Raw genomic sequence first — 14060 nt, 5'->3', positions numbered from 1 at the left:
CAAGACCAAATACGCACGGAAACATCCTGTAATCCATGTCAGAGTTCGGTGGGTTATAGAAACACAACAATACCCATCATGTTTCCCCCAAAAGCGACGTGTGGCTGCCTGATAGGCGGAGAAAAAACGGCCATGAACGTACAAATCCACTCGTGCAAAACCATGAGTGAACGTGGGAGTTTCAGCATATGGACGAAGAAAATGTTGTTAAAATAAAATGCTGAATCGGTCTAGCATGACCCCCTGTGTTCTCGACAACAACAATACATAATCCATGGTTGTAATGTTTATTTTCCCATTCGCAAAATGATGTATTAAAAAGCGCTGTAATTTGGCAATTACTGAGTGGAATACTGTGACACTTACAGGATCGCATGCCATACATACTGGATAGCTAATTAATTTGACTTTCTCTTCGTATGCAAAAGTTGCAAAGTTGCGCCTATTATGAATGATCGTGGATTTTGTTTAATGAATACCTAACGTTTATATATGTCAGGTCGATTTTGGGGGTACCTTTCTTGAAGCAGCGGTCTCGTGAACCCTGAAAAAGGAATCTTTAATCCAAAAAGTGTGCCAGGTAGCCAAGTTGAGTTCCTGTAGTGGCATAGTAAGTTTGAATAAAATGACACAGAAAGGATTTTTTTTTAATGAGTGTTTTAGTTGCGGAACTAAAATGGGTGCAATACTATTTTTGCACAGTTTATATTTGATATTTGTTTTACAGGTACTATGAAGGAATGACGCCAAGTATAGTGGTTTCTGACCCTGCTCTCATTGAACAAATTCTGGTCAAACGTTTTTACCAGTTCGATGGGCGACCGGTTAGTATTTATTTAAAATGTATATATTCATAATTCAATACAAACACACACAAACACACACACACACGCACGAACGCACGCACGCACGCACACACACACACACACACACACTAACACACCACACACACCACACACACACACACACACACACACACACCAACCACACACACCACATACACCACACACACACACACCACACACACACCACACACACACACCACACACACACACCACACACACACCACACACACACCACACACACACACCACACACACCACACACACACCACACACACACACCACACACACACACACACACCACACACACACACACACGCACACACTCACACACACGCACACACACACATACACACGCACACAGAGGTGGTTATAAGGGTACCTTGGCATTTGTGTGCAGAATTTGTGTGTAAAAGTCGCACACAACTACCTAAGGTCGGACCCAAACTTCTACAAAGTCACACACAAACACCAATAGTTAGTACATTGGGCAAGAGTTCACACCCAAATGCCAACGGTTCCCACCCAAACTACTAACAATTATACAAGGGCAGGTAACTCGTGTTTTCTTACTGTCAGTAGCAAGACATACTATATCATGAGTTATCTCTCTTGGAAATTATAATGAATTTATTCAAGTACACTGCTTAGTCCATAATGACCGTTTTTAAACTGCCACAACTTTTTTATTTTTCATCGGAACAAGATTGTTCTTATATCAAATTATTCAGAAGAGTATGTAGATTACATCTATGCAATTTAAATACAATAATTACAATATTTAAAGAGAATTATACTTAAAAGGGACTGAAAATTAGTTCAGTATTTTGGGCAGCCCTCTCAGCAAAGGCAAACTCGCAACTTTGGAGTGCACCAGACCCAACCTAGTAAACATTAATTTGTTTGAGAATATTTTTGAGGGGGGAGCAGACTGGAGAACCCGGAGTAAAGCCCCGAAATGTGGCCTGAGTCGAAACAGAAGTTGTATTATTATCTCTCTTTCTTTCCCTTAGTGGGGACAAGAAGCGAAGTCTGTTAGCGCATTGCGCTGGTTCGAATCCCGGATTGGGGAGGCAATATTGGTTGCTCCATAACAGAAAACGGGTCCCTGGTGTCAATAAAGTGTGACCAGCCGCCCCAAATACGCTCAGATTCGAGTGGGCGCTCCAAATTGTTCATTTCCCTCTCTGTATCTCTCTCCATCTCTTTGTGTATCTGTTTGAATGAAAATGAAATTTGGCTATTTATACCGGCCGCGCTTTATCTTATCATACCAAAGCAATTACCTCAAAGCGCCATGGTCTACAACCAAATACCTAATTTGATATAAGAACAATATTGTTCCTATGCAAAATAAAGAAGTTGTGGCAGTTTAAATACGGTCATAATGGACTAAGCAGTGTACGGCGACCTTCTTGGCGCAGTGGTAGCGCCTTGGACTTGTATTCATACGGTTGCATGTTCGAACCCTGGTCGCCGCAAATTAATTTGGCCACGTGCTCTACCATCTTACATTGTTTAGTATGTATGATAGTTATTTGAGAGCTTAGAGTTAGAAAAAGTCCCCTAAGATCCTATAATTAGAGCTGGGGTTTATAGTCTCTTTAATAAATTCATTATAATTTCCAAGAGAGATAACTCAGGATATAGTATGTCTTACCTGCCTTGTATAATTGTTAGTAGTTTGGGTGCGACCTGATAGGTATTTGTGTGTGAACTCTTGCCCAGTGTCCTAACTATTGGTGTTTGTGTGTGACTTTGTAGTAGTATGGGACCGACCTTAGGTAGGTGTGTCCTAACTATTGGTGTTTGTGTGTGACTTTGTAGTAGTTTGGATCTGACTTTAGGTAGTTGTGTCCTAACTATTGGTGTTTGTGTGTGACTTTGTAGTAGTTTGGGTCCGACCTTAGGTAGTTGTGTCCTAACTATTGGTGTTTGTGTGTGACTTTGTAGTAGTTTGGGTCCGACCTTAGGTAGTTGTGTGGGATTTTTACACATTCTATATTTATTACTCATTAGGTCACGATCAGGTCACTAACATTCGTGTGATTTTGGTCATGATGTGACCCAAAGTGGTTGGCGGGACCCCAAAAAACAATAAATTTGATTTGACTAACATTCGCAGCTTTGGTCAGGTTAAAAAGAGACCTGCCTGCGCCAGTGTGTTGCATAACCCACTGTGGACCGAAGTCAAGGACTGGGTGGCCGAGTGGTAACGCACTTGCGCTCGGAAGCGAGAGGTTGCGAGTTCGACCCTGGGTCAGGGCGTTAACAATTTTCTCCCCCCTTTCCTAACCTAGGTGGTGGGTTCAAGTGCTAGTCTTTCGGGTGAGACGAAAAACCGAGTTCCCTTTGTGTACACTACATTGGGGTGTGCACGTTAAAGATCCCACGATTGACAAAAGGGTCTTTCCTGGCAAAATTGTATAGGCATAGATAAAAATGTCCACCAAAATACCCGTGTGACTTGGAATAATAGGCCGTGAAAAGTAGGATATGCGCCGAAATGGCTGCGATCTGCTAGCCGATGTGAATGCGTGATGTATTGTGTAAAAAAAATTCCATCTCACACGGCATAAATAAATCCCTGCGCCTTGAATATGTGCGCGATATAAATTGCATAAACAATTTTTTTTTTAAATATAAAAAAAATCCCTGCGCTTGGAACTGTACCCACGGAATACGCGCGATATTACCCTATATTGACGGACTGTGTGATGATATCTTCTGCTATGGTCTGTTTTGACAGTGATATCAAAATCGAGACCGGAGGTCGAAGATATCATCACACAGTCTGTCAATGTTAGATATATTGCTAATTCTTTGGACATTTTGTATTTACTTGCCTAGGGCGGGGATATAGCTCAGTTGGTAGCGCGCTGGATTTGTATTCAGTTGGCCGCTGTCAGCGTGAGTTCGATCCCAGGTTCGGCGGAAATTTATTTCAGAGTCAACTTTGTGTGCAGACTCTCTTCGGTGTCCGAACCCTCCCCCCGTGTACACTACATTGGGTGTGCACGTTAAAGATCCCACGATTGACAAAAGGGTCTTTCCTGGCAAAATTGCTTAGGCACAGTTAATAATTGTCTACCTATACCCGTGTGACTTGGAATAATAGGCCGTGAAAGGTAAATATGCGCCGAAATGGCTGCAATTACTGGCCGTATAAAATTTCATCTCACACGGCATCACTGCAGAGCGCCTAGAACTGTACCCACGGAATATGCGCGATATAAGCGTCATTGATTGATTGATTGATTAAAGAAATTACAAAAGTATTTGTCTCAGTTTTGGCTGTTCCATATCCCTCCCTCTGATTATTATTTTTTTTTGTTCTCTCTTTTCTTGTACTTTGATTGATTGATTGATTGACTTTTTAGTATTTCAAAATGGCTTTTCTTTCAAAAAGTCTTTAGTCACTTGATCAACTAAATTCTGGGATCATTACATTTTCATATATACACAAAGAAAAAAGCCAAGCACCCCCCGAATGAATTTGTGATAATAATTGAGTCAAATTTGTTTTACCATTTTTTTTCTTCGTAATGACATACATGGGTTTCCATAATAAGGTTGGGAAGTTCACGCGTCAAGATTGTGTCGCCACTGCCTGTGAGAAGCACGTGCAGCATGCAACCCATGAATGTTAAAAAAGGCAGTATGCTCACGCTGCAAATTTCTGTATTTAACACTGGGCGACGACAATTTGCAAACATTCTCTGTGAACATGGCGAGAAGACGATTATCAGAGGCGATCCGATGGCAGATTATAGGAATGCATGCTACAGGAGCATCCTTCAAAGCGATTGGTCGTCAACTTGGCTACCACTACACAGTCATCAGCCGTTTGGTACGCAAACATCGTCAGACTGGTGCTGTGAAGGACCGTCCACAGTCAGGGCGACCCCGTGTGACGTCAGAACGTGAAGACCGAGCTTTTCTCCGAATAATTCGGCGTGAGCCATTTTCAACGAGTACCGTCCTGAAACGAGCATGGCTTCCAAATCGACATCTGTCAACCAGGACCGTACGAAACCGCTTGAAAGCTGCAGGAATGGCAGCCCGAAGAGTCATTAAGCGTCCCCGACTGACAGATGACCACAAGAGAAGACGCTTGGCATGGTGTCTGGCACGGCAAAGATGGAACCTGAGAACGTGGAGGAGGATCCACTGGTCGGACGAAAGCAGATTCCTTCTCCATGTCACTGACGGCCGACTGAGGGTATGGAGGCACAGGAACACGGCCTATACACCCAGGAACATCAGACAAACTGTTCCATTCGGTGGCGGGTCAGTCTTGGTTTGGGGTTGCATTTCCCATGACTGCAAGCTAGACCTTGTCACCGTACGTGGCAACCTCACGGGTGATCAGTATATGCGACATGTCCTGGAACCTGTTGTCGTTACTCATTTTGACAACCACCCACTTGCCACAAGACCCGTGTACATGGATGATAACGCCAGGCCTCATCGATCCAGGGCAGTAGTGGACTACCTCCAGAACAACGCTGTAACAACACTCCCATGGCCGGCAATGAGTCCAGATCTTAATCCGCTGGAGCATGTTTGGGACATCCTGGGGCGTCGTATACAAGCTCTGCAGCCTCCTGTGCAGACATTACGTGAATTGGAGGCAGCTTTGCATCGTGAGTGGTTGCAAGTGACCCGTGAACAGATCCGACGTTTGACTGGAGGGATGAGACGCAGGGTTGACGCCGTCATCCGGGCACGCGGGGGTTTCACTCGATATTGAACTTTTGAATCGCGTATGCCATCTCAGCACTCTCAATTACATTTTTTTCATGACACATTTACCTAAACCTGTCTTTTTCAGCTTGCAGCTCCATACTTATCAGGGGTACTGTTTTAGGGTTAAAACGTCACTTTTTGGCAAGGTACCAAATCACGATTAAAACCAATCAAAACTGGAGTTTTCTTGTGTGATGTTATTTCCAAAGAGTTGCTCTTGTCGATAACATTTGTCAAACCGAGCTCCTGAACTTACTGTTTCCATACCAGAACTTTACAAATCAGTCATTGCGAAATTGAAGGGGGGTGCTTGGCTTTTTTCTTTGTGTATATATTTGTTTGTTTTTAAATTTAGGTGTTTTTGCTTTTGAAGTGGGGAAGCAATAAAGGAAATGTCGTCGATATCACTTTTGCACTGAGCTCAGTTTTGCCCAATTGACCAATGGAAATCCACGTAACATATGAAATAGCAATATCAATCAATCAATCAATCAATGACGCTTATATCGCGCATATTCCGTGGGTACAGTTCTAGGCGCTCTGCAGTAATGCTGTGTGAGATGAAATTTTATACGGCCAGTAATTGCAGCCATTTCGGCGCATATTTACCTTTCACGGCCTATTATTCCAAGTCACACGGGTATAGGTAGACAATTATTAACCGGCTGTGCCTAAGCAATTTTGCCAGGAAAGACCCTTTTGTCAATCGTGGGATCTTTAACGTGCACACCCAATGTAGTGTACACGGGGGGTGGGGGGGGGGGGGGGTTTGGACACCGAAGAGAGTCTGCACACAAAGTTGACTCTGAAATAAATTTCCGCCGAACCTGGGATCGAACTCACGCTAACAGCGGCCAACTGAATACAAATCCAGCGCGCTACCAACTGAGCTATATCCCCGCCCCAATATAGGCCTCATATTGATTGATTGATTGATGTGACCGAGACACGGCGCCGGCAGCGTAGGTCACGATCAGGTCACTAACATTCGTAACCTTGGTTAGGTGAAAAAGAGGCCTGTCTGCACCTTTGTGTTGCATAACCGGCCGTGGACCGAAAAGGTAATGTGACCGACCACCAGCGCCAGCAGTATAGGTCACGATCAGGTCAGGTGGACTGCATCACTGGATGTAATTTATAACTGCTTCTGAAATATGCTCCCAGAAAATAAGGATCAGTACTTTGAAGCTCCATATCTCTGAAACTACAAATAATGAAATTGTTTAACTGGCTATATAATTATGCTCGGAAAGGCCATTCTTCTACTTTTTCTTTTTCTGCGTTCTCCCCGTACCTAGGAGAAAAACGCGTATGTGACCGCTTTTAAGTTCCCACCACATTGGGGGTCACATTCCGTCTTCGGGGAGGATGAGTACTTTGGTACGTGTGTTTGTGTAGCCGGCATTCACCCGTCAATATTTTAATAGCATCATGCTTTAACCCATTTCTTTCTAGGGAGATTTTTTCTAAGGGCTTACAAAAATAAGATATTTTATTATCAGATCAGCTTGTAAAGGAGATACTATTTAAAAAAAAAAAAAGAAGTCGAATGCGTGGTGACAACTGCCGCTCCGACTGAGGGGGGATTTACTAAAAAGAAAGGAAGGGGGTGGGGGGGGGGGGGAGGTGTTCGGGAAGAGGTCGAGGGCAAAGGGATACAGAGCCGATACGATTACGATGTTGAGGGGGGGGGGGGGGGCAGCAAATATGTGCATGCACGTGGTGGTCAGTAACATTTTTCACACAACTTGCCGTTTGCTTTTAATCCTACTTACATATGTTCATTTCTCTTGTGTTATTTTATTTCTGTCAGAAGAAAAGGGATGAATGAAAGACATGACCGGCTGGATAAAATATATCTGAGTGAAACGTTACTTCTTCAAGAGTCCGTCTTTGATTTCTTTTTTCTCTTATTTTTAACAATTTAGATTGATTTTATTTATGTCAATTTCTCGCGAAAACATTGTTTTCAATGCTGACTGGTGCGTGGTGTCTTGGTGCGTGGTTCGAACATGACTGTGGTGTCCAGCTCAAGTCGTGTCTTCCGCGTGTGATGTTTGAAGTGGGCCTATTTGGACGAAGCTAAGTAGATGGGGAGTACGAACATCAGCAGATTCCACGATTTTATGATCCTACCGGGGATAAGAGACAGAGACTGTCAAGTGCTCTTACATGAACCAGTCTGTCCGATCGAGTCAAGGTGTGATTTTTGCGTTCTACTTACACGCCTGTATTCTCAGCTCACAACTCCTCGCAAAACATCTCAAAGAAAAGTGACATTGCATGAGTCGGAAAGATAATAGGAAAGATTTAGACCTCAGAATAGGGTCAATTAGAGACGATAAACCAAAGCACAAAGAATACTACACAGCATTACGTGGTTTTTTTGCACGCGATCTGTTTCTCGTAAGGCACGCAATAAGGACGCCTGTTAACCCGTGATTTGTAAAAATTTAAACAAAAAATGTAATTCTTTTTTCATGTCTTTCTTGTCCCATCGCTGAGAAACTCGGATCGCTTCCTCCCAGTGGAAAGCTAGCAAGCGATGGGACAAGAAATACATACACAAAAATATATATAATAGATCCCTTGACTTTGGGGTAGCACGACTAGGTTGCTGCTAGCTTTCCACTGGGAGGAAGTGACCCTAATTTCCCAGCGATGGGACAATCTATAAATGAAAAACAAATCTGAAAAAAAATCTTATAGATCCCTTGACTTTCGGGGTAGCGCGACTCTGTAGTTGCTGCTAGCTTTCCATTGGGAGGAAGCGACCCGAATTTCCCAGCAATGGAACAATCTAGTAATGAAAAAAAAATAATCTAATATATCCCTTGACTTGGGGATAGTGCGACTCTGTTGCTGCTAGCTTTCCATTGGGTGGAAGCGACCCGACTTTCGCAGCGTTCGGGCAATCTAGTAATGAAAAAAAAAAAAAAAAAAATCCAATAGATCCCTTGACTTAAGGGTAGCGCGACTCTGTTGCTGCTAGCTTTTTATTGGGAAGAAGCGACCCGAATCTTCCAGCGATGAGACAATCTAGAAATCTAATAGATCCCTTGACTTGGGATGTTAAGCTACTGGGATTGGGGCGAAATGGGATAACGGCGATCCGGGATTGCGCCAAAATGGGATGTGGAGCTAATGGTACATGACATGGTGGTAAAATGACACTTGGCCTGAGAAATGTCGCCAAAATGCGATGGGGGCGAATTGGGATAACGGCGAAACGGGACTAATAGATCCCTTGACTTTGGGGTAGTGCGACTCTGTCACTGCTAGCTTTCCACTGGGAGGAAGCGACCGGAATTTCCCAATGATGGGACATCCTAGTAATGAAGAAAAAAACCAATCTTAAAATTAACAGAGTCGCAATACCCCTAAAGTCAAGGGGTTTCGTTTTTGTCCCTTGACTTTGAGGATGACAAGAAAATATCGGGCGCAAAAACGTGATTTGTAAAAACATTTTTACAAATAGCGAGGCGCGCCCCGCGATTTGTAAAAATGTTTTTACAACTGGCGGGGCGCGCTCCGTGATTTGTAATTATTTTTTTTACATTTTTACAAATCACGGGTTAACAACGGCTTATTGCTACACAAAGCATCTAGTGGGCAACGAATTCTGATTTTGTTAAGTTTTTTTGTGTGAGTAAGAATATTTTTTATGTGCACCCCAACCCCCTCCCCAAAGTTGATTTGGTACGATGAAAAGATAAGAAAATCTTCCAAGCCATTTGGTCGTTTCAATGACGTAAACTAGTTATAATTAAAAAAAAACTAAAACCCATGTGCCTACTTTTTTATGACGTGTAGAATAGACCTCCGAACCGCATATCTACACTATGTTGTATTCCAACCATCCCCTAACTTAATAGGTCTGGCACTGACAAACATATCTGACTGCCCAACCGACCATCGCGTGCGATCCAGAGCAACTGAATAATAGTGACTATCCACAATAGAACAATTTAATTCCAACCAAAATGGTACGGAACAGTTTCCTATCTATATGCGTTGGAAGGCGTCTGCATTTAGAGTAATGTTTGTCCCGGGCTAAAGTATTTTAATGTATATTCAGAACTCATTCTCGTCATATGGACATAATACAGTTTTCTTGTTTTAGTTTGCCAAGTTGTACCTTGTATTCATATAAATTAACAATCCTTGTGTAAAAGAACAAACGGGTGTAGCTCGGTTGGTTTGACAGGAACACGGCGACAATAAACATTTCCAGCTGACGACTGTGGTCAACTCAACCGGACCAATGATGTGTGACCTATGAAGTAGGATCCTTTACAGTGAATTGCAATTGTTGTGTCTGCTGCTCTCTCATCATGTACTTGAAAGCCCTTTACATCAGTCTTTCATGACAAACCTTGCTTTAACAGTTGCCTCTTGAAAAAGCACTGATTTCAATTAGTAACATAGTGACAGCTTAGGGTAACCTTCGCCTACATTCTCTTGCTAAGTGTGTACAGAGAGGAAGAGAGAGAGAGAGAGAGAGAGAGAGAGAGAGAGAGAGAGAGAGAGAGAGAGAGAGAGAGAGAGAGAGAGAGAGAGAGAGAGAGAGAGAGAGAGAGAGAGAGAGTGAGAGAGACTTAGACTTAGACTTAGAACATTTTATTGACATAAATGGTAAACATTTTAAGCCAAGGGCCTAATCTTACAACGTGCCCTTTACATTCACACTAACACATCCGCACGCATATAACCAACATAATATAATGAAATCATATAGGCATAACATGTAAATGTACAGTAAATAGGCATAAGCACCACGGCCACACGAAACACACAGTCTAATAAATATACGAAGTAAAACAATATGAATACTATATGCTATTAATATGTAATATGACGTGAATATAATTATATAGTAATATTAATATAGTATACATTAGACAGAACTGTAAGATTCACATAATTATGTCACCGTGGGTGTGTACTTACAGAGAACAGTTTAGATGGTTTTTTAAGGAAGATTTAAAGATATTTACAGATTTGCTAGTTTTAACATTCGAAGGAAGAGAGTTGCACCTTGACGGCCCAGCAAAGGAGAGAGAGAGAGAGAGAGAGAGAGAGAGAGAGAGAGAGAGAGAGAGAGAGAGAGAGAGAGAGAGAGAGAGAGAGAGAGAGAGAGAGAGAGAGAGAGAGAGAGAGAGCTCAGAACTCAGAACTCAGAACTTTATTACATAAGGATAAAGGTTTTAGGCTTAGCCTAATCTTCCAACCTGTCCTTGGAACATACTACAGAGAATAATTGTAAACGAAAGCAAAGACTGCGCACATACACACACACACACACACACACACACACACACACACACACACACACATCCACACACACACCCTCGTATACACACACACGCACACACAAGCTCATACACACTTACACACACACACACACACACACACACACACACACACACACACACTCACACACACACACACACATGCACACATATACACACACACATGCTCGCGCGCGCGAGCGTGCGCTCGCTTACCTACACACATGCACATGCTATCATTTCATACCTAAAAGGAGCAGTATCTAATCAAAGTATTAAAGGTCAACCACATTGCTCGGTCAAAAAAATTCTGCTGAGAGAACATTACTAAATAGTACCAGATGCAAAATATTGGCAAGCAAAGTCCTTTGGTTTAATAGATATCGATCAATGAAAGTGGGTTTTCATACCTGCAATTAAGGGTAAGGGAAGTAAGAATCTAAAACGCAGCCATGGCTGATCTCCCCTCGCAGTGACGTCAGCAGCTGTATTGGCATGGCAGACCATGAAGAAAACAGTGAAACAAGCAGCGTTTCTTCACTGGAACTATCGTGCTACAGTAGTGATTTTGAGGTTTTGAATGAACACGATCTTCAACATACCAGTTTGAACCTGAGCTGTCCGATGCTGAGGTTGAGGAAACACCCGACAGAGACGATTTTAGCGAGTCTCTCGATCGTTTGATGTCCACCAACTGGTAAGAAACTACCACTGATTCAGTGATTGTGAGACTCTTCCTCGTATATATTCCTATTATAGAATCGATTCTGGTAGAGCTTGTTTTGCAGTCAGTAATTTGTAAAGTTTGTGCGATGTCTTCTTTTACCCTTGATGCAATTCATGCATGCCAGAAAGTGATGCGCATTCCTGATTATAATTTTAGTCAAAACATCATCCTACTGAGTAGTCAGTATGCCCACTCAATCATTGCTAGTAGCAGTCCCCAAAACTAAAACTAGCCAAATCAGTACACGTATGAATATACCAATGTTCCAATGGAATAACAATTTATTATGGTTTTGTCTAGACATAATGGTCACTACCATTGGTTGTGAATTTGTCCATTTCAGTTGTTTTACTGCCTTAGTAGATCAATTTTTTGTGTGAGTTTGTAGACTGCAGAGAATTTGAACTAAACTTGTATCAAATTTTGTGTGTGCAGGTGTCAGTGCGCAAACTGTGCAGGCATGGGCTCAATCCGAGAATGCCGCTGTTGTCAAGAAATTCCAGAAATGGAATCACTGACAGTAAGCACAGGGGTGGGCTGCATCACTGACCACCCTGGCTTCAGATCAGTGTGCTTGGACCACTATGTCTTGGAGACATGCTATCACTGGTACAACCAGCAGTATGGGAGGGCTATACAGGATGCTAATGAGTAAGTTATTTGTTTTTTAGAATTGTAATCATGATACTATAAATAGGTTTATGTCATAGATGTGCAAAAACAAATAACAATAAAATAAAAAAATGAAAATTAATTGTCAGATATTCATTTTTATTTCAAGACAATTCATTTATTCGCATGTGCTAATTCTGAGCAAAGCAATATGGGGAATGTTTTCAAGTATCCTGATTGTACCACTTTGTGTACTGTGGACTGGGTGGCCGAGTGGTAACGCACTTGCGCTCGAAGCGAAGAGGTTGCGAGTTCGACCCTGGTCAGGGCGTTAGCAATTTTTCTCCCCCCTTTCCTACCTAGGTGGTGGGTGCTAGTCCTTTCGGATGAGACGAAACGCCGAGGTCCCTTCGTGTACACTACATTGGGTGTGCACGTTAAAGATCCCACCATTGACAAAGGGTCTTGTGTGTGGCGCACGTTTATATGTCTTTCGGATGAGATGAAAACCGAGTCCCTTTGTGTACACTACATTGGGGTGTGCACGTTAAAGATCCCACGATTGACAAAAGGGTCTTTCCTGGCAAAATTGTATCGGCATAGATAAAATGTCCACCAAAATACCCGTGTGACTTGGAATAATAGGCCGTGAAAAGTAGGATATGCGCCGAAATGGCTGCGATCTGCTGGCCGATGTGAATGCGTGATGTATTGTGTACAAAAATTCCATCTCACACGGCATAAATAAATCCCTGCGCCTTGAATATGTGCGCGATATAAATTGCATAACAATTTTTTTTTTTAAATCCCTGCGCTTAGAACTGTACCCACGGAATACGCGCGATATAAGCCTCATATTGATTGATTGATTGATACTGTCATTAATACTGTATGCTTGTTTTTTCTTTCCAGGCAGTATCGGTATGTAGCTTACGCATGCTTGTGCGGTGGGTCTGGAAATGCTGGGAGAGACATCAGGGTCACCTTACCAGCTTGTGCGGTTGCAAGAATTAGAGAACAGTTTCCCTAGTGCAGATGGGCAGTACGTGGGTTATAGGGACCCACGACCTCCCGATCACAGGGCGGACGCCTTACCACTAGGCCACCGTGCCGGTTTGTCTTATTAGTGCAGTAGACGAATTCTGGCATTGTAGAGTGACATACTGTGTCCGGTCAGCAAGATACGATTTAAAGAAGTCACAGACCGAATCGTTTTCTCAATAATAGTGAACGAGAGAGAGAGAGAGAGAGAGGAGAAGAGAGGAGAGAGAGAGAGAGAGAGAGAGAGGAGAGAGAGAGAGAGAGAGACGGACGGAATGACGGGCGGGCGGGCAGGCTTACAGACAGACAGATAGACAGACAGTCAGTCAGACAGAAACAGACAGACAGACAGACATACAGACAGACAGGAAAAAGAGAGAAGAAAGAGACACATACACACATACAGACGGACGGACGCGCAGACAGACAGACAGACCAGACAGACAGACAGACAGACAGACAGACAGACAGACAGACAGACATATTGAATGACTGACTGAGAAAGTGGCGGACGATGACAGAAACATAGACATATTTATACGTGATATCAACACCATCATGGGTTGACTAACTCTGTAAGTATGCTTTGGTACAGATCTGGAAGAACATTTTATGAAACAGTACCACTGGTACGCGTGATTATTGACACGTAGTGTTTTCGGTAACCGCTCTTTTCATTTTTGGTGCGTCGATGTATTTTCTCATTCATATTCGAGCATAATCATGTTCTCGCTTTCATGTCCAGTGAGTACTAAACGCAGGGGAGACCTAATTGGGTAATACTGTCATGTATTTTAAA

At 42.8% G+C, this 14060-nt stretch overlaps 1 protein-coding gene and 1 long non-coding RNA gene across 2 annotated transcripts in view; one reads left to right on the top strand and one right to left on the bottom strand.

Moving 5' to 3' along the window:
- Positions 1 to 14060, top strand: part of LOC138950779 (cytochrome P450 3A6-like) — a gene marked incomplete in the record, with an annotated part of 137214 nt that overhangs the window by 116450 nt on the left and 6704 nt on the right. Inside the window, 1 exon segment of the mRNA XM_070322504.1 lies at positions 728 to 824. Within this exon segment, the coding sequence (XP_070178605.1) occupies positions 728 to 824 (97 nt within the window).
- Positions 1 to 14060, bottom strand: part of LOC138950785 (uncharacterized) — a 125875-nt gene that overhangs the window by 109219 nt on the left and 2596 nt on the right. The gene's annotated exons all lie outside the window — the stretch shown is intronic.

The sequence above is a fragment of the Littorina saxatilis genome, linkage group LG16, assembly GCF_037325665.1.
Source record: "Littorina saxatilis isolate snail1 linkage group LG16, US_GU_Lsax_2.0, whole genome shotgun sequence".
NCBI classification, from domain to species: Eukaryota; Metazoa; Mollusca; class Gastropoda; order Littorinimorpha; family Littorinidae; genus Littorina; species Littorina saxatilis.
The sequence above is the reverse complement of the archived record's forward strand: the minus strand, read 5'-3'. Positions and strand labels throughout refer to the sequence as shown.